The 18224-nt window shown below is 43.4% G+C and overlaps 1 protein-coding gene across 2 annotated transcripts; it reads left to right on the forward strand.

Moving 5' to 3' along the window:
* The first annotated feature begins 668 nt into the window (after positions 1-668).
* On the forward strand, positions 669-10907 carry HNRNPU (heterogeneous nuclear ribonucleoprotein U). Of its 2 annotated transcripts, none has more exons than XM_032862879.1 (14): positions 669-1383; positions 2280-2391; positions 2476-2549; positions 4567-4706; positions 5289-5388; positions 5802-5914; positions 6433-6696; positions 7001-7120; positions 7544-7672; positions 7762-7930; positions 8193-8447; positions 8751-8935; positions 9309-9380; positions 9792-10907. In XM_032862879.1, the coding sequence occupies exons 1-14, from the start codon at positions 693-695 to the stop codon at positions 9843-9845; spliced, it is 2478 nt and encodes an 825-aa protein (XP_032718770.1). In that variant the 5' UTR covers positions 669-692; the 3' UTR covers positions 9846-10907. The 2 variants fall into 2 exon arrangements, with proteins under 2 accessions (XP_032718770.1, XP_032718771.1); XM_032862880.1 differs by having other exon boundaries at positions 669-1326.
* Positions 10908-18224: the final 7317 nt, after the last annotated feature.

Consider the following 18224-nt stretch of genomic DNA (forward strand, 5'->3'; position numbering starts at 1 on the left):
CACAAATCAACACGGAAGTAAGATTTCAAGGAGTTTTTAAGCAAATAGCTGGAGAGAGAGATAAGAAGGCAAATCTAAGATGGAAGAAAAGGTGGAAGGCTCGCGTGGAACATGCCGAGTCGAGGCCTGCACGCCTCGGGGGTGAACCCGGCCTCCGGGTGGAGAGGCAAAGAGCAAGCCGAGGGCTGCCCAGACTACTAGGGAAGCCAACAGAGGCTGCAGTGCATCGGTTTAACTGAAAGGCGGTTTCCTTCTCCTCCATTTGCTCGGTCCCAATCGGAAGCGCACTGCGCGGCCTGCGCCGCGCTCTCGGCGGGTTCGGCGTGGGGGCGGGGAGGGAAGTACGGTAATGGGCGGGGCGGGGCGCGGGCGCGCTCCGGCTTTCCTCCTGCGCAGCGCTCCCGTCAGCGCAGGGGGCGGGGCGGCTATATTACGTGCGCGGCGCCGCCCCGGCGAGAGGACGTTGCGTGCTCGCTCGCGCCAGGCGAGTCTCCGCGTCTCCCTCGCGAACTCGGTGAAAGGAATTGGCGCCGTTCGACACCAGGCGGGTCCGCTCTGCAGCACGAACCCACCTCCAGCCGCAGCCGCAGCCGCCGCCCGGGCCGAGGAGCAGCCGCAGCAGCCGCCACCGGTGGCCGAGTGAGCGGAGCCGAGTTTGAACCAGCGCCCAGCGGTGAATCGGGGCCCTCACCATGAGTTCCTCGCCTGTTAATGTAAAAAAGCTGAAGGTCTCGGAGCTGAAAGAGGAGCTCAAGAAGCGGCGCCTTTCCGACAAGGGCCTCAAGGCCGAGCTCATGGAGCGACTCCAGGCCGCGCTGGACGACGAGGAGGCCGGGGGCCGCCCCGCCATGGAGCCCGGGAACGGCAGCCTAGACCTGGGCGGGGATTCCGCCGGGCGCTCGGGAGCAGGCCTCGAGCAGGAGGCCGCGGCCGGCGGCGACGAGGAGGAGGAGGAGGAGGAAGAGGAGGAGGAAGGGATCGCCGCCCTGGATGGCGACCAGATGGAGCTAGGGGAGGAGAACGGGGCCGCGGGGGCGGCCGACGCGGGCCCGATGGAGGAGGAGGAGGCCGCCTCGGAGGACGAGAACGGCGACGATCAGGGCTTCCAGGAAGGGGAGGATGAGCTCGGCGACGAGGAGGAAGGCGCGGGCGACGAGAACGGGCACGGGGAGCAGCAGCCTCAACCGCCGGCGACGCCGCAGCAACAGCCCCCACAGCAGCGCGGGGCCGCCAAGGAGGCCGCGGGGAAGAGCAGCGGCCCCACCTCGCTATTCGCGGTGACGGTGGCGCCGCCCGGGGCGAGGCAGGGCCAGCAGCAGGCGGGAGGTAAGAAGAAGGCGGAAGGCGGCGGAGGCGGCGGTCGCCCCGGGGCTCCGGCGGCGGGTGAGTGCTGCGTTGTACGTTGCGCGCGGCGGGAGGCCCGCGCGGGGTGGGGACCGTGCCCCAGGCCTGCCGGAGCCCCGCCGGGGGGAGGGAGCCCCGGGCGGGGGCCGCCGCGGGGGAGACGTGGGGGGGGGGAGGGGGCGCGGGGAATCCCGCCGGGCCTCGAGGCCTGCGCGGCCTCGGGCTCGGCGTGTGCGGCGGCGGCGGCGGCGGCGCCTCCATTATGTGGCTGGAGAGCCGGCGGTGTGGGGGGGGGGGGGGGCGGCAGCTGCCGCGGGGGGGGGAGGAGCCGCGGGCGGCGGGCGGGAGCCCCGTCGGCTCGCGGTGGCGCCGCCGCGCTGCGTGCGCGCGGTGCGGGCACATGTCTCGCGGGGGGAGGGGAGAGGCCCGAGGGCCCGGGGCGGGCGCGCTTTAGCGGTGCTGGGCCGCGGTATTGTGCAAGGAGCGCAGGGGCTCGGCGTGACGTCACTTCCGGCGGGAGGGGCCGGGCGGGGAGAGCGGGGCGGAAGATCAGTACAATGCGGCCGCGGGGAACGCGGGCCCGGGTGGGGGAGGGGCGGGGAGGGCGCGCGGGCCGGGCCGGCCCCTCCCCCCTTCCTGAACTCTCTTCGGGATACACGTGGGCTCGGGGCCTGGGCCGCGCTAGTCTCCAGGAGCTTTCTCGAACCTTCGAGTAGGCTGGCAAAATTAGGATTGTCTTTGGACTGCGTCACTAACTGCAGGCCGGTTCCAAGCTGATTGTTCTTTGAATTCGCGTTGGATTCGTCGATTGTAAACGCTTAAAAAAAGAACGAGAGTCGGGCTTTTTGCGTCCGCAGGCAGGAGGGGCATCCCCCCCCCCCCCCGCCGTGGTGTCGCGGCTTGGCCCCTTACGGTAGGGGTGTTGTGTGTTATAGGAGACGGCAAAACAGAGCAGAAAGGCGGAGATAAAAAAAGAGGGGTGAAAAGACCTCGAGAAGATCATGGCCGTGGATATTTTGAGTACATTGAAGAGAACAAGTATAGCAGGTAGAGAATGCCGATCTAGTTTGACCCGCCCCAGTTCTTTCTTGGGTAGGAAAAGCTGAATCAGGAGACAATTCTGTCTTTCAGAGCCAAATCTCCTCAGCCACCTGTTGAAGAAGAAGATGAGCACTTCGATGACACAGTGGTTTGTCTTGATACTTGTAAGTGAAGCTGTTTCTTCCCTTTCCTCCCCTAGTTACTAAATGTGGCGATTTTGGGTCCAAAATGTCGGAGTACTTCACGCAGGGCGCTGAACTTAAATGCAGAAAACTTAGCGTAAACCTAAAAGCAGGGAGATGATGATGGGTTGTATTCAGATTCTGGTAGTTTAAATACTTAGTACAGCATCAGTTGTGTCGTATTGATAATTTTACAGGCTTCAGCAATTTGGTGGTATATTTTATATGAGTAGAACGTTCTCGTTTGTAGGAATGTAAAATTAATGCCAGTTTTTGGTTTTAGTTAATTAATGGAAACCTGTAAGACTACCTGTAACTTGTCGTTAGAGGCTCCTACAATAAAGTAATTTCATTTTTTTGGTAGAATTAAGTGAGCTATTCGGGCTAGTTAAGTATGTATTAATGACTTTTCCCATTAGCACACAAGTATATTCCCTATTCTAAAAGATTGTAATATTACTTTTTCAATAACTGCTCTTTTGTTCTCAATTCCAGTTCAGTAGCTGCTGCTTTAACATAAGTTGATTTCTTCCAAAGACCTGGGGCAGCAGCAGTGGGCTATCACTGGGCTACTAGCTTTCTTCAGCAGCGAATGGTATCAATGGCAGCGCTGTAAACACTGCTACTTTACCCAATTGGGTTGCAATTGAGTATGAGGAAGTATTGCAAACCTCTAAATGGGCCTTGGCTGTCAGAAATGTGATTTTGAATAAAAACATTTTGTTGGTTTAGTATTTGATCAGAATTCACAGTTTTTCACTCTGATAAATAGAACAAAGTGTAGAAATAATCACTGGAGGAGTAGGTGGTAAGGTGTAAACGTGCCCCATAGATGTAGGGAGTTAAAAGTTTAGATTCCTATGTTTTCAAATACAAATTACTTTTAATCAGATTTGTGAGGCTGTAAATGTTAACTTTTAATATATTAAATATGCTTTACAGGTAGTTGAGCTAAGGGAGTCTTTAAAGGAAGAAAACTGCACATGGAAAAATAGTTGATTTGAGTTTTAAGTAGTTCGGTTGCTTAAATACAAATTAAGTTGGAATTGGCAAGGTAGTGAAGCTGTGATTCCAGAAGTTAACACTACTCTCCAAGTAGATGGGCTTTTAGCTGATTACCTAGGAACATCATCTCATTTATTGCTATCTATATTGGGTTCAAACACAATTGTTTAATTGAAAATTCTACCAGTGATCAGGAATTTGAGAGCAAAGCTGATTTAAGGAGAATTCCAAACTATAGATCTAATTTCCTTTCATCAGTAAAAACTTAAAACAGCTTTTTAATTTGAGGTGAGAACTCCCAAGAAGGTGCATGCTAATGAGCCACTGACCCAAAGGTAGCTAGGTTAAAGACCTTTCTTGGGGATTTGGGTAATCCGGGGAGTGGATAATCCCCCATTGTTGTTGACCAACCAGCAAGCCTGGGGAAAAGGGACGTAGTAACAATGTTAGACAACCAGGTTTGCACTTGGCTAGGTTGAGGCTGCTGCCTTCACAAGTTGGAGGATTTAGGATCTAGAGCCCCTGTAAAATACAAAGTGCAGAATCAACAGCTCATACTCCTGTATTTTAAAGTATGTGGTCATGGACTCCCTTCAGTTTTTTTGTGGCACTGGTAAATTCTACCTGGTTCTGGCATGCTTCACTTTGATTTCCTGCTATCCTCTACTGCTTGCCTCTAAATCAAGGTAAAGAGCAGAGCAGGTATGTATCCCATGTCACATTGTCTTGATTATTTTATATCCTTAAAAAACACGTTAAACCTTGGTGTTTCTGGTTTTGTAGGTAGTTTACAATTTAGTTGATAATTTGGTGAGAGTGAGTTGGTGGGAGTGGGGCTTAAAGTGAAGATGAGAACAGCAGCATGATTTGTAGAAACTGTTCCATGCAGCTTTAGGAAATTATGCAAGAACGCGATAACCAGGTTTTGTCTATATAGCAGATGTGTTTACATTGGATGTCAAAAGAAATAATATGGTATTTGATATAATTGCAGATAATTGTGATCTACATTTTAAAATATCAAGAGACCGCCTCAGTGCTTCTTCCCTCACTATGGAGAGTTTTGCTTTTCTTTGGGCTGGAGGAAGGGCATCTTATGGTGTGTCAAAAGGCAAAGTCTGTTTTGAGATGAAGGTAAATGCAGTTTTGTGGGGGTTTTTTGTTTTTTTTTAAAAGAATCTTTGTGAGTTTCCATTTGCCTGAGAAGTTAGGTGTCAGTGGAACTTCTTTGAAGTTTCTGTGGATTAGAAGAGGGACTTGAAAAAGCCTGTTTTATAACAGTTAATCGTATCTGTTACATCAGAAATTCGTGTTGTAGAGTCAGCCTGTTTTTATTTAGGATGCTCCTTTTTTTATCAGGCACTTGAAAGGCCCACGAAGGGTTTAAAAATACTTTGGTTAGGCTTCAAGTTTTGTTCCAGAGCCAAACATGTTGAATGTATATTTTAATAGGTGTTGAGTCGAGAATCTGTAATTTCTAAACATAAACTGTTCTTTTAAATGTGAAGTCAACCAGGGACTTGACTTGAACCTTTATAGTTTCAAGTTTTAAGTTCTATCAATTTTTAAAGTTCTTGTAAATGTAGGTGAGAGATGGCGGGGTAGAATGGATGTCTTTGTATTAGTAGCCAGAGAAGAATTACCTATTGCCCAGATGAAACAAGCTAGGGTTCAAGGGTTTATCTTCCTTGTAATCATTTATGATTTGATTTTCAGGTTACAGAGAAGATCCCAGTAAGGCATTTATATACAAAAGATATTGACATACATGAAGTTCGGATTGGCTGGTCACTAACCACAAGTGGAATGTTGCTTGGTAAAGTTTCCATTTGAGTAGTATGTGCTCATGCGTGTTTAGGGGTCTGATTTCAGTAGTTAGATTCCCAGGCATTCTAAATCTTCTGCCTGTTTTTAATCTATTTTGTAGTATTTTAAGCGTTAACAATACCACTAGCTTATAGTGTAGGTATCCGCTGACTTTCAGGGTTGTTTTTTTTTTTATGATTACTTGTTTTATGACCAGTGGGTTAAAAATCACTATTGCATGGTATGCAGTTCTTCACATAGTTACATAACCCATCCAGCTTATTAGTTCTCTACATCTAAAGTGTAAGTGGAAGAATGTTGGTTATATACCCATTTTTCTTGATTCCCTCCATCTTGAATGTTAAAATATGTGGGTCACTGTTTTGAACAATCAATTTCATGAAAGTTAATTTATTTTCTTAGGTGAAGAAGAATTTTCTTATGGGTATTCTCTTAAAGGAATAAAAACATGCAACTGTGAGACTGAAGATTATGGAGAGAAATTTGATGAAAATGATGTGATTACATGTTTTGCTGTAAGTCAGCTAAATTTCTGTGTTTAATTGAGAAGTTATTTAGCTAGGAATTCTTTTAAAGGTATATCAACATTAGCCTTCACTACTATTCCGACTCAGAACTTCTTAACGAGAAGGTGACCTGAAAATCTACTCCGTTTGCTAAGGCAGCATTGCTTCTGCTTCTAGATACATGTATTTCATTCTTTATAACTTTTCTTTAAAGATTTTATTTATTTGACACAGATCACAAGTTGGCAGAGAGAGAAGGGGAAGCAGGCTCCCCACTGAGCAGAGAGCCTGATGTGGGGCTTGGGGGTCAATCCCAGGACCCTGAGACCATGACCTGAGCCAAAGGCAGAGGCTTAACCCACTGAGCACCCTGGGGCCCCATCGTTTATAACTGTTAAAAAGCTCCTAACATTTAGCCTAAATATATTTTCCATAGTATAAGCGTCATTCTTCAAATTTTGAAGAATTTTTTAGAAAAAGTTTTTAAAGAAGCAGATTAAAACCATTAATTTTTTCCGATTTAACAGAACTTTGAAAGTGATGAAGTAGAACTCTCCTATGCAAAGAATGGGCAAGATCTTGGCGTTGCCTTCAAAATCAGTAAGGAAATTCTTGCCGGAAGGCCACTTTTTCCACATGTTCTCTGCCACAACTGTGCAGTTGAATTTAATTTTGGTCAGAAGGAAAAGCCATATTTGCCGATACCGGAAGATTATACTTTTATCCAGAATGTCCCCTTGGAGGATCGAGTTAGAGGACCAAAGGGGCCTGAAGAGAAGAAAGATTGTGAGGTAAGTTGGATTTTTTTTTTCCTTAAGCATTTGAAGATTATTTTTGTTCAGCAAAAATGACATTTGGAAGATCTGAATGATTGCTGTTTCATTCTGGCATGCCAGTTGCCATCAGCCAGTGATTTGTCTCTTAGTATAGCTGTGTTCTTTTATGTAGAGCGTTGCGTTTCTAAAAATTGCCTTTGTTTTTAGGGCAATGAAAATTTATATATCTAAACTGGGTTCTTGTGCATTTAAAAAATATGTATAAGGGATTCTTAGATGGCTATAGTGATAAGTGAAATGCCATTTCTTTCTGCTGTAGGTTGTTATGATGATTGGCTTGCCAGGAGCTGGGAAAACCACCTGGGTTACTAAACATGCAGCAGAAAACCCTGGTAAATACAACATTCTTGGAACAAACACCATAATGGATAAAATGATGGTAAGTAAAAATATTTAGGGTGTGATCTCAGCATTTTAAAAAGACCAGAAGGTATTCTAACTTTTTTGTCTGATGTTTTTATGCATTTTGTTAGTGTTCTAGAGGTAGGAATTTGTCAAGAGTTAAGATTGATTGAAGTAGAAGACGTAAGTTACTTTTATGTGTAAGGTAAAATGCCTCCCAGTGGCTAGGTTTTACTGTTTTTTTTTCCTATAAAATTTCTTGAACTGTCAACATTTAGTAGCTAAAAAAGAAGTGAACAGCAGAGGATCTTGTTACATGGTAAAGTGACTCTTTTCATAATGATGAGGAAAGGCAGTATTTAAATTAGCAAATGTCTGGTTTCCACATAGATCTAAGCTGATACTAGAAAAAATAAGCTTCATTCACAAGTTCAAAGGAACTTTTTAACTTTCGAAACAGGTGGCGGGGTTTAAGAAGCAGATGGCGGATACAGGAAAACTGAACACTCTGTTACAGAGAGCTCCCCAGTGTCTTGGAAAGTTTATTGAGATTGCTGCCCGGAAGAAGCGAAATTTCATTCTGGATCAGGTGAGCAGTAGTTTTGAGGTTGAAAAAAGGAATGGATTGTTGGGTTTGGTGTGGAGCTAATCTCCGGCTTTATGAACTTTGCTTTCAAGACCAATGTGTCTGCTGCTGCCCAGAGGAGAAAAATGTGCCTGTTCGCAGGCTTCCAACGAAAAGCTGTTGTAGTTTGCCCGAAAGATGAAGACTATAAGCAGAGAACACAGAAGAAAGCAGAAGTCGAGGGAAAAGACCTACCAGAACACGCAGTCCTCAAAATGAAAGGTACGGAATTTGAATCTATTACCGTGTTAATCTTGCGTGATTTGTGTTTGTAAATTTGAGTGAGGTCTCCTGCCAGCAATACTGTTTTACGAGTCACATGTTCGTTCCATGTAAATGAACGTTTGGTTTATTTCTGTTTCTAGGAAAACAACGTTTATAAACCAGGAATAGACACGTAGTGTCTTGCAGAGAACAAAAGCCACTTGAATTTGGGCTTCAGGGTTGTGGAGGTTTTAAGCTCATCTGACCTTATTCCTTGTAGGAAACTTTACGCTGCCCGAGGTGGCTGAGTGCTTTGATGAAATAACCTATGTTGAACTGCAGAAGGAGGAAGCCCAGAAACTTCTGGAGCAGTATAAGGAAGAAAGCAAAAAGGCTCTTCCACCAGAAAAGAAACAAAACACTGGCTCGAAGAAGAGCAATAAAAATAAGAGCGGCAAGAACCAGTTCAACAGAGGCGGCGGCCACAGAGGCCGCGGCGGCTTCAACATGCGTGGTGGCAACTTCCGAGGAGGAGGCAAGTTCACTGGGAGCGCGGGCCTCGTTCGCTTCGAGGCGGAAACAAGGGATGAGAATCTCGCAGTTTGGGGGGGTGTGGTTTGGTGGAGTTTGACCTCTGACGTCGAACTCGGGTTGATCCGAGGAGCTGGTTTAAAATCTTGTGACTTGATCAACAGGTCGGTTACATGAGTGGTTAAATTAATACCTTCAAAAGTGACTTTTCTCCTACGATAAAGGACTGGTCTGGAGGTTCCTGTAGTTAGTTCTGTGTGCAAAGGAGGCAGAACGTGCTGTTAAACGAAGCATCTCTCGTTTGTAGCTCCTGGGAACCGCGGTGGCTATAACAGGAGGGGCAACATGCCGCAGAGAGGCGGCGGCGGCGGCGGCAGTGGCGGGATTGGCTATCCGTACCCGCGTGGCCCCGTGTTTCCCAGCCGAGGCGGTTATTCCAACAGAGGGAACTACAACAGAGGTGGAATGCCCAACAGAGGGAACTACAACCAGGTAACGGTTCCAAGCTTTCCAGGCACTGATGGGCGGCAGGATCTAGTCTGGAAGGCTGTAGGTTTGCGTCACAAGCCTCAGTCAGAGTCGGGAGCCGCACAGCTTGTGTGTCTGTCTGCAGTGGTGTTAGACTAGTGAAGGAAGATGAGGCCCGCTGAATTTTGATTTTCAGGTGAACTAGATTTGAGTCAGGTTGATGCCTTAGCTGAATAAATTCTACACCCGAGAGCAGCAGCAGAGGGTTCCCGGCGCTTCCTCATTGCTAGCAGCCGATCCTTTCTGTGCTGCTGCCTCCCCCAGGTACAGAACTAACAGGCTGTGCTCGGAGTTCTTAAAGTTGTCTTTTTCTCTCACCCCCCCCCCCCCCCCGCAGAACTTCAGAGGACGAGGAAACAATCGTGGCTACAAAAATCAATCTCAGGGCTACAACCAGTGGCAGCAGGGTGTAAGTAATCTCTTATGTGCTATGGACATTAATTGCACTTTAAGTTCATAAAGAGTCAGTCTTGATAAACTTGTCCAGGGATTGGAGTGTTGCAGGGCAAGGTGTGAATATAGGTGGAGTTTGCTGTAATTTAATGTTATAATAAAATATTCTTTAATACAGATGGTTCTTTTTATTGCTAGCTTTAATGGTATAAACTAACCAAGTCATGATGTGTTTCTTTTTGTAACGTGTTTATTGATAATAATGGGATATTAATACTAACTAAATCTGGTTTGGTAGAAGTCAGAGGTATATGACAGGTGTAAATTTGTTTCCAGCAGTTACTCTGAATTAGATTGTCATTTCCTAAAAGCAGTTTGAGTGGCTTATTGATGTTTTTTTCTTTAAAAAAAAAATTTTCTCTTACAGCAATTCTGGGGTCAGAAGCCATGGAGTCAGCATTATCACCAAGGATATTATTGAATACCCAAATAAAACGAACTGATACATATTTCTCCAAAACCTTCACAAGAAGTCGACTGTTTTCTTTAGTAGGCTAACTTTTTAAACATTCCACAAGAGGAAGTGCCTGCGGGTTCCTTTTTTAGAAGCTTTGTGGGTTGATTTTTTTTCTTTTCTTTTTTGTACATTTTTAATTGCAGTTTTAAAGTGAATCGTAAGAGAACCTCAGCATTGTGCACGATAAGAGAATGTGTCAGTATTTCAGGGTTCTACATTTTATCTGTAAAATGTGACTTTTTTTTTTATCACAACAAAAGTAAAATGTTGCTTTGTACCTGGTGTCTTTTATTAAGAATTTACTCCCCCCATTTCTCACAGAGATAACAGTCGGGAGTCATTGTCACAATATAATAGAAATGTTAGCAACCAGATTCATGTAAGGACTAAGGCGTCCTCATGAATTGCATAAGACTCTGTACTGCTCATAGTACACTCCATCCTCTCTGTAGTTCGCTGAGTAGTGGAGGGGGAAAGCTTCAATAGTAGTTTCTGACAATAACTGGGAAGGCTTTTTTTCTTTTTTTAAATAACAATGGAATTGGCATAATTGGGAATGAAGATAAAAATTGGAACCAAGATAGAGAAGATGGAGTGTATGTAGAAGGGCTGTTAAAAATGTAAAACTTGGTTGCATTATTTGTGGAGGCTCAAACTTGTGAAGGTTCAATACCATACTTTTTCCATTTGTTCTGCATTTTGATTCTGAAAAGAAAGCTGGCTTTGCCCATTTCTTATTAAAAAAACTTGTTGTAAATCCAGTTGTCTAATGGGATCTATATGAAGTTAGCTATGTCTGTATGCCCTTCTCCCACAAAATACTGTATAACTAGTGTGCTTGTAGTAGTTACTCCACCATCTTTGTAAGCTAATGACATTGTGAGTCACCCATTTATATCTTAATTTTTAATCATGTCAGTTCTTGAATGGGTATCTCCTTAGCCTGCTGATTTCTTTTTCTTTCTAAAGAAAGTGGGTGGAGAAATTAATTTAGACGTTTGTTTGCAATAAAAAGAATTCATTTTACTCTCGTTTTGGGATTCTCGCCATCAAGGTTCAAAATCCCTTTATAAAACTCCCAAGAGGAGAAAATTTAAGTGTGTGCTTTCTGGACAGCTTATTCTTTACTCTGTACTTGGAACATTTAGGTTTTAAAAACTTAAATGTATACTGATAATTGACTTTGAATTATGAAGTAAAGTTGAATTCTTCCTTCCCCTCCCCCCCAGATGACTTAACATTTTAATGAGGGGAAATGGTGTACTGGCTGGGAGAAGTTAACACTCCATTTACCATCTTTACCAAATGCTAATGGCTGTCCTCAACCGAATATCTTATACGCACGTATCTAATACATGAAACTCTGGGAACCGATGCTTTTAGAAGCCATCATGTGAGCCAGTCATTGATTTCACTACTACACAACACTGCTAACTTAACCGTAGCTATGTGACGACATTAGATCCCCTAATCGTAATTCTATTGGGTTTGCACAGAACACTTAATCTTCTTAAAGGACCCTCACTGATGTGAAGTGAGGAATCAATCAGGAGTCAAACTGTAGAACTAAAACTTGACTACAGTCTAGTGTTTTGTTGGTGTTTTAGGTTCTGGTAAGTTTAGGTTTGTCTTTTTGTTTGCTTAAGATTTTTGTTTTAGCCATTTTAAATCAGATCTTAAACTTATTCATAACTCCTAGGAATTTTGCTACAAGCCGAGCTGGAGTTGAGTTTTAGATGGTGCTGTAGGTTTAGTTGATAAATTTTGGAACAAAGGCTAATCCTGTAATTACCGCAAGGTACAAGGTAGTGTCTCGAGGGGTTTGTTTTCTTAGCAGTTAGCTTACTGGTAGCAACCACTGGCATGAACTGTTTTGCAGTATACATTATAATTGCTAGGATTGCATAGACCTACCCAGGGGAAAAAGTTCAACCTTTGTTGCTAATCAGTGTTTTAGGTACCTTTGAAGAATCGTGGATCTATCTTCTAGCTTGTAAGCAATTCATATTCTAATCATCTCAGTGGGAGAGTAATGGCCAAGTAACACTTTGGTAGACTGTCATGCCTTGTGTAGCCCAGAAAATTTTGGGAAGAAAGGTGCAATAGATAACAGGTACTGTCCAGGAGAATTAGTTTCCAGAAGCAGCCTCCAGTTCAGTATGTGTGCTGCCGAAGCGAGCGTGCAGCCTCAAGTTTACAATTAATATGTATGGAAAGAAAGAATCTTAGTGTTTAAGAAACTCAGAAGATCAGAGTGTAGCAGGTCGCAAGCAAGAGGGAGAAAATTGAAGACTGCCGTTTGGCCAACTGAACATCTGCCAGTGAGAAACTGGGTTTAGTCTTTGACCCTCCTCTTGCCTACCTCTCTGTGGCAAGCAAAACACCGAGTAAACTAAAGGCATAGTTCTGAACAGGGGTCCCAACTCTCCCGTGAGGTGGCTGTTGCTTTAAGTGGTGCTTTCCCTAGAAAGTTCTGCAGGGAGTTGGACAGATCATCCGGAGTTAGGTGTTGGATCAGATTGGTCACCTACAGTTGTGTCAAAACAGCACGAATAGGTAAGTCAGGAAAGAAGGCAGAAAGCACTGCAAGGTAGAAATGGGAGTAACTGATGCTGTCCCATAGAACGTTTCATTGGTTGCTGGTTGTTTACATCTTGCTCACTCCTGTCTGGCCTCTGACAGAGGGCTCTGGCTTGGACCTAGGAGGCCAGCACTAACCTCTGGCCCTGATACCGGATATCTATCACAGGAAGATGAAATCTTAGAATGAAGCCCGAGTCAAGTCAGTCTGACATTGAAATGACAAAAGGAAGTCCTATAAAATCCACGAAACAAGCAGCTCACATTGGCCTAGGATAGGTCCTGTCTGACAATAAGGACATTGAAACTAGAGGGTCCCGAGCACTAACGAGGTGTTGAAGCTTCTTAAAAGACCCATTTTATTCGAAAAAGTGCTTAAAATTTTTCTAGGAAAAGTATTTTTCACTTTCTGGAGAGAGGTTACATTCATGGACAGATTATGTTCTGTATTTGATGTTTACATCAGTTGTGTGAGTTGAACAACTTGTTTTTCTATAAGGTTGACATAAATTGGCTTTTTATCCTAGGATCATTTTATACGTCCCATTGCACAAATAAAAATGAAGTATTTTCATAGCTTTTTAGGCAGTGGTATAGACTTGTCACATACAAAGACCTGATGATACAGTTCAATGGGAGCATATCTGATACTTGAAAAAGCCGAAACCAGAAGCCGCTTCTGTTGAAGAAGGCATAATCCTATCTTTCATAGCCCAAGTCTTGGTTTCTGATATTTAGACATAAATGTGGATCTTAAAAAGTTTATTTCCGTAATTCCCGCCATACATGTAACTATAAGACATTTAAAAAAAAAAAAGAGGGTGGAACCTGTAGGAGAGAATGATTCTCTGCTCCCACACCCCAGAATAGTCCGTGAAATACTGTAGAAATATTTGTAGAATTGCTACAAAATACTGTAAAAATACTGTAGAACGGTATTTTTTTCTAAAGCCATTTTCTCCTAAGATTTTTTAAATGGTTTGAATCGAAACTTTGTCGTTCCCATTTCTGAGGCTCTGAGAGAAACTCGGTTTCAGTTTTAGCATTTTTAGTAAGGATATGTGGTGTTCCGACCTTGGCAATAGGTTGCAGTCGTTAATACAAGCGTTAAAGGATATTAAGTTAGTACTTTGAGTAAGAATCACCTGCATTAGCTCCCAAAACAGTATGAATTTATTAGTGGAAACCGGTCTCTTCATGCAGTTAGTGGCCTAAACTCACTTAAAACTAGAGTACCCTTCTGGTAACTTGGATAATATTTAGATTTGAATGTCCTCCTTGGCCCTATTATGTTCAGCTTCTCCGCTAAAACATGCAGGTGGTAGATCTCACCAGTTGAGTGGTTGAGTTTTTATTTTGGTTGCTCTAATGCTCATTTTTGTTTTGTTTTGTTTTGTTTTTAATACCTAGTTGCCAGTGCTTACAGGTACCGTGTTAAGACAAATACTAAACATCCTTTGTGTAGCTAACCTTTGTTTTACTAATCTTTACTAACCTTGATATTGAAATAAACCCTTCAGAATTATTTTGGAAGCGACCTAAAAGTGTGCTGATGGATACAGTATGTATCTCTTTTGAGTGTGTGGGGTAGGACAAAGAGAAAACCCAGGATCCGCAAGCATCTTAACATTCCAAAGTTTAAATTTATGTGTACGTGAAATCAAGTAGTTGAAATAACCTACCTTCATAGTTCATTTTTACTGTGTTTTGCTAAAAACATGGTACTTTATTTGATGGTCACACTTTGATTTGGGGGGTGGCTGGAGCCCCCAAAGTGAGAGGGCTTTAGGTTGGTGGGAAATGGCTAACAGTTTGCACTTAGAGTAAGGCTATACTGTCCGACCTACCCAATTGACTAAAAATCTAGGTGATTGGATATATTTAATTAGATTGCCTAAGGACCTAAATTTAGTCTGTAAGGCTGAGTAGATTGTAAGATACTATGTTTGTAACATTAACCTAGACTTATTTTTATTTTTATTTTTTATTTATTTATTTATTTATTTATTTTGCCTTTTGGTAACTATTAGCATCTGTGTTTTTTTTTTTAATTTTATTTTTTATAGACTTATTTTTAAAATGTGACACCTGCGTGAATTGTGAGGTTACATTGGGGATGTGCTGTCAGTATGGAAAGCGGAGTAAGGACAGGTATTTGGTAATGACGTAGGTAACTGGGGAATTTCGTTGTGATTGCAGATGAGTATTTGTAAGGGAACAGACAGACTGCTAAGCCAGCACATCAGGAACCACTGGTTAGGTAGGTTATTGGGACAAGAGCTTAACAATGTGCTTAAATTTGTATTTACTTGATTATTGCCAGGAAGATTACAGTTTTTTCCCTTCTCATGCCAGCATCCAACACATCCTTGCATCTTGACAAGAACAGGGTTTTGCTTTTAAACAAAGCTGGATCTGTGGGTATGAGAAACAATATGCTGTAGTCGAAAGTGTTTAGGTAATAACCGTCCAGGCAGATAGAGAAAGGTCTTCACAGGAAAGTTGACTTCCTCCTCTGCTGCACCGTTAGTGACCGCGGCGCGGCCTGTGGTGCTGTGGGGATTAGGGGCTGGAGAGCTCGCGCGGTCTGCCTCATGGACATGGAGCTTCCTGCCATTGCTCTTGAGTCCGTGATCTCAGAGGAAGTCAGGTCCGCTTGGGACGGTAAAGTATTGTGCACTTGGCAAGCGCTTGAGAAGCATATTCACTAATGAGCATCAGCGAAAAGATTAAGAAACAAAAGCCAAGAACAGTGAGATGGCCAGTATAGTCCGCTAACCTGTGATGTAAAAGCTGTGAAGAATTAGGGCATGCCAAGAGAAGGTGAGGTAAAAGCCATCCTTCCGAAGAATGGTTGGGGTTTACTTGAACAGCAGGTAACAGGTAGCTGTGACCAGAAGGTCTCCTTACGTTGCAGTTGTCTGTAGTGAACGGGAGTGGGAGCATCATGGTCAAGTACAATAAAAGGTTCCAACTTAACATATATTTTTTTAAGGTAATAAAGCAAAAAAAAAAAAAAAAAATGCTGATTTAAATTTCATCTCCTTTTCCTTAGTCTGTCCATGTGAATGTGCTGTGTGGAAGAGTAAAAGGGCCCAACTAAATGTGTTCCAGTGATTCTAATAGGTATTCCAAATTAATTGCTGCTTGTACATTTAACACTTGTTACATTGGGCTTCCAGGATCACCTTCATTAGAACTCCCTTATGTAAAAGGATGGGAAAAGGAAATAACTGTTAACCCAGATTGGGTAGATTGTATAAACGGGGGAAAAAAGGTTTTCTCACTTTACCCTTTGCATACCTGAGATGTGAGCTAGTCAGTGGTGGTAAGCAGTTGGCGGTCCTCTCACCTAGGTTTAAGACTGCAAATGGAGCCAAATCCTTGTAAGGTTCTAACCATTCAGATTCCTTCTGTTTTAATTTTTTGTAAGACATTCATTTTAATACTTCTCACTCGCAGAGCTTAAATACTTAAAATACTTTAATGCAGAAAAATGAGTCTAAGATGTCCTTTGCTTTTTCCCAACCTTCTGCATCTATGCAAAACGCACAAATACTCTTTACTAGCTTATAAACATTTAGAAACTAGAGCCTTTTGGAGAATGAGGACATAGTGCTCCATGTCAAAGTGGAAAAATCAACTATAGGAAGTAAATTTAAATTATAAAGACAGAAGGAATAAAAAAGCTCGGTGTCTCCAGAGCAAATAATTTCTCATTGCCCAAGAAGTCATTTAAGACTTGCTAAGAAGCTTAGAGGAAATCTATTGTTCTTCCACCACATACTCCAGAATAATGTATCTTGGTGAAATGAGAGGACCCGGCTGCTATACTGATTTGAAATGTAGCTGTCAGGAGTTGCTCACTGAAACTCAGTTCTACTGTGTCAACTAAAAATCTAATGGCTGAAAGAGCAGACAGCTCGGTTTCAGAGCCAAAAGGTAAAAATCCTAACATTTTGTTCATTTGAGGGGGGAGAAATTTTTTTTTAACTAGAACATTTGTTTCAGAAGCTTTGAATTCAGATGGCAAAGCATAGAGTTCATTGCGGATGACTTGTCCTCATGGTCTAAAGGGAAGAAACGTTTCTATGGAAACCGATCCATTAAGAAACCAGGGTTACAGATTATTTTGATTTCCTGAGGGGTAGACCATGTAAGGTGGTTGAACAGATTTTTGTTAACTTGATCTAAACTTAAAAAGGGAACAGTAGAAGCCTTTCTAAATTTTGTACCTGCTTATAATGTCACTGGTAGTTTTGTCAAGATAGAAGGACTTGGTGGGCGGGGGCTGGGGGGGATCATCTCTTATAGAAAATGAGTAAGGCAGATGGAGTTGTTGAAAACTACTTGTGACGCCTGTAGTGTTCGCGTTACAACAGCTTCAAAATGTAAAACTTTTAAGATCTTGGTAATAAGTTTTTGCCCCCAAAGCTTCCTATTTTAAGAGAAAAAGATGGAGCTTATTGCATAAAATCAGCTGCGTAAGATGCCAGGACTCGGGTGGTGGAGGATATTGGTATATTGTCCTGATTGAATGACCACTGGACCCTATTTTAAGATGCTTCCAAAAAATATTCCAGAGGACCATTAAAAGTCAGAATACGAGCAATTTTTAATTTTTCTACTTCAGATTTTCTGTTTACCCAAGTAAAGTACATATATTAACATGAATTTTAAAGGGGTGCCTTGACCCCCATCACTACAGATTTTTATCTAGGAATAGAAGGATTCAAACCCTATTTGATCCCTAGCTCTTTGCTGAAAAGTGCATAAACAGGAATCCTGAATTTATTATATAGACCTCCTCGCATTATATAATCGAAGCAAAGGGAAACCAGCGATGGAGTAGAGGTACGTAGACTAAAAAGATGCTTGCGAATCAAATAATGGTGTTAGGAATAGTTAAAATTTTTTGTTGCCGAACTCAGTCATTATAAATCACAAGTCCAGAGAAAAGCTTCTAGTTAATTTTAAATTCCCTGAGGTCCTTTTACTGTGATGGAAAAGCCAAATAGTCAAGGAAAAGAAGGGAGGGGTTGAGGGAAGGGGGAAATGCTTAGAGCACTAGAAAGATTTAACCAAGTATGATAGATAATAGATAAAGCTGGGAGAAGTTTCTAAAACTACTAATGACCACAATTCTATTTTAATCAGCTATTTAGCTGGTATCTACTGCTATATCACCTAGTGTGAAGTTCTGGAGTTAACGGAACAATGAAAGAAGCCGTGCAGCCGGAGGCTTCCGAGTGGGCACGAGAGGTAGGTCGCTTGTCAGTCTGGGGCATGGAAGGCGCGTCTGGATGAGAGCGGAGCCTGGACTCTGTCTCTGGGCGAGTGAACGTTTAGTGATATGATCCCGCAGACGCGTGGATGGTTTCACGCCAGACACAAAGGAGGGTTCTCCATGAGACACTGAAGCTTTGCTTGGAGCCCAAGTGACCAGTGAAAGTGGTAGCTAGTAGTAGGAGAGCCTAAATGTGATTCTCCTTCCCAGAGGTTAGTGAGAAGAAGGGACTGGGAGAAGCTGCTGTAAGAAGGCGTTAAGTGGAATGGAAAAGTTGGAGCAGAGGCTGGGGGGTGCCCAGCAGAGGGGATGGGCACAGAGTTCACATAGTTTGAGCTTGGAGTTGGGTGGCAGAGGGCAGGTAGATAGGGCTTGGAGACCAGAAGTGGGAGTGTGAGGGCTGTCTGGAGGCCTTGTCCGCGGTATCCAGTAGCGACGGCATAGGGACCTGGAGTGCGTTGTGTAGCCCAGTAATC

The sequence above is a fragment of the Lontra canadensis genome, unplaced genomic scaffold (genome assembly GCF_010015895.1).
Source record: "Lontra canadensis isolate GAN:19392208 unplaced genomic scaffold, GSC_riverotter_1.0 scaffold24, whole genome shotgun sequence".
Classification (NCBI taxonomy): domain Eukaryota; kingdom Metazoa; phylum Chordata; class Mammalia; order Carnivora; family Mustelidae; genus Lontra; species Lontra canadensis.

Coding starts and splice junctions, on each gene's coding strand:
- HNRNPU (XM_032862879.1), top strand. CDS start 693: ATGAGTTCCTCGCCTGTTAATGTAAAAAAGCTGAAGGTCTCGGAGCTG. Junction 2,392..2,475: donor GAAGAGAACAAGTATAGCAG/GTAGAGAATGCC, acceptor TCTGTCTTTCAG/AGCCAAATCTCCTCAGCCAC. Junction 7,673..7,761: donor GAAATTTCATTCTGGATCAG/GTGAGCAGTAGT, acceptor TTTGCTTTCAAG/ACCAATGTGTCTGCTGCTGC.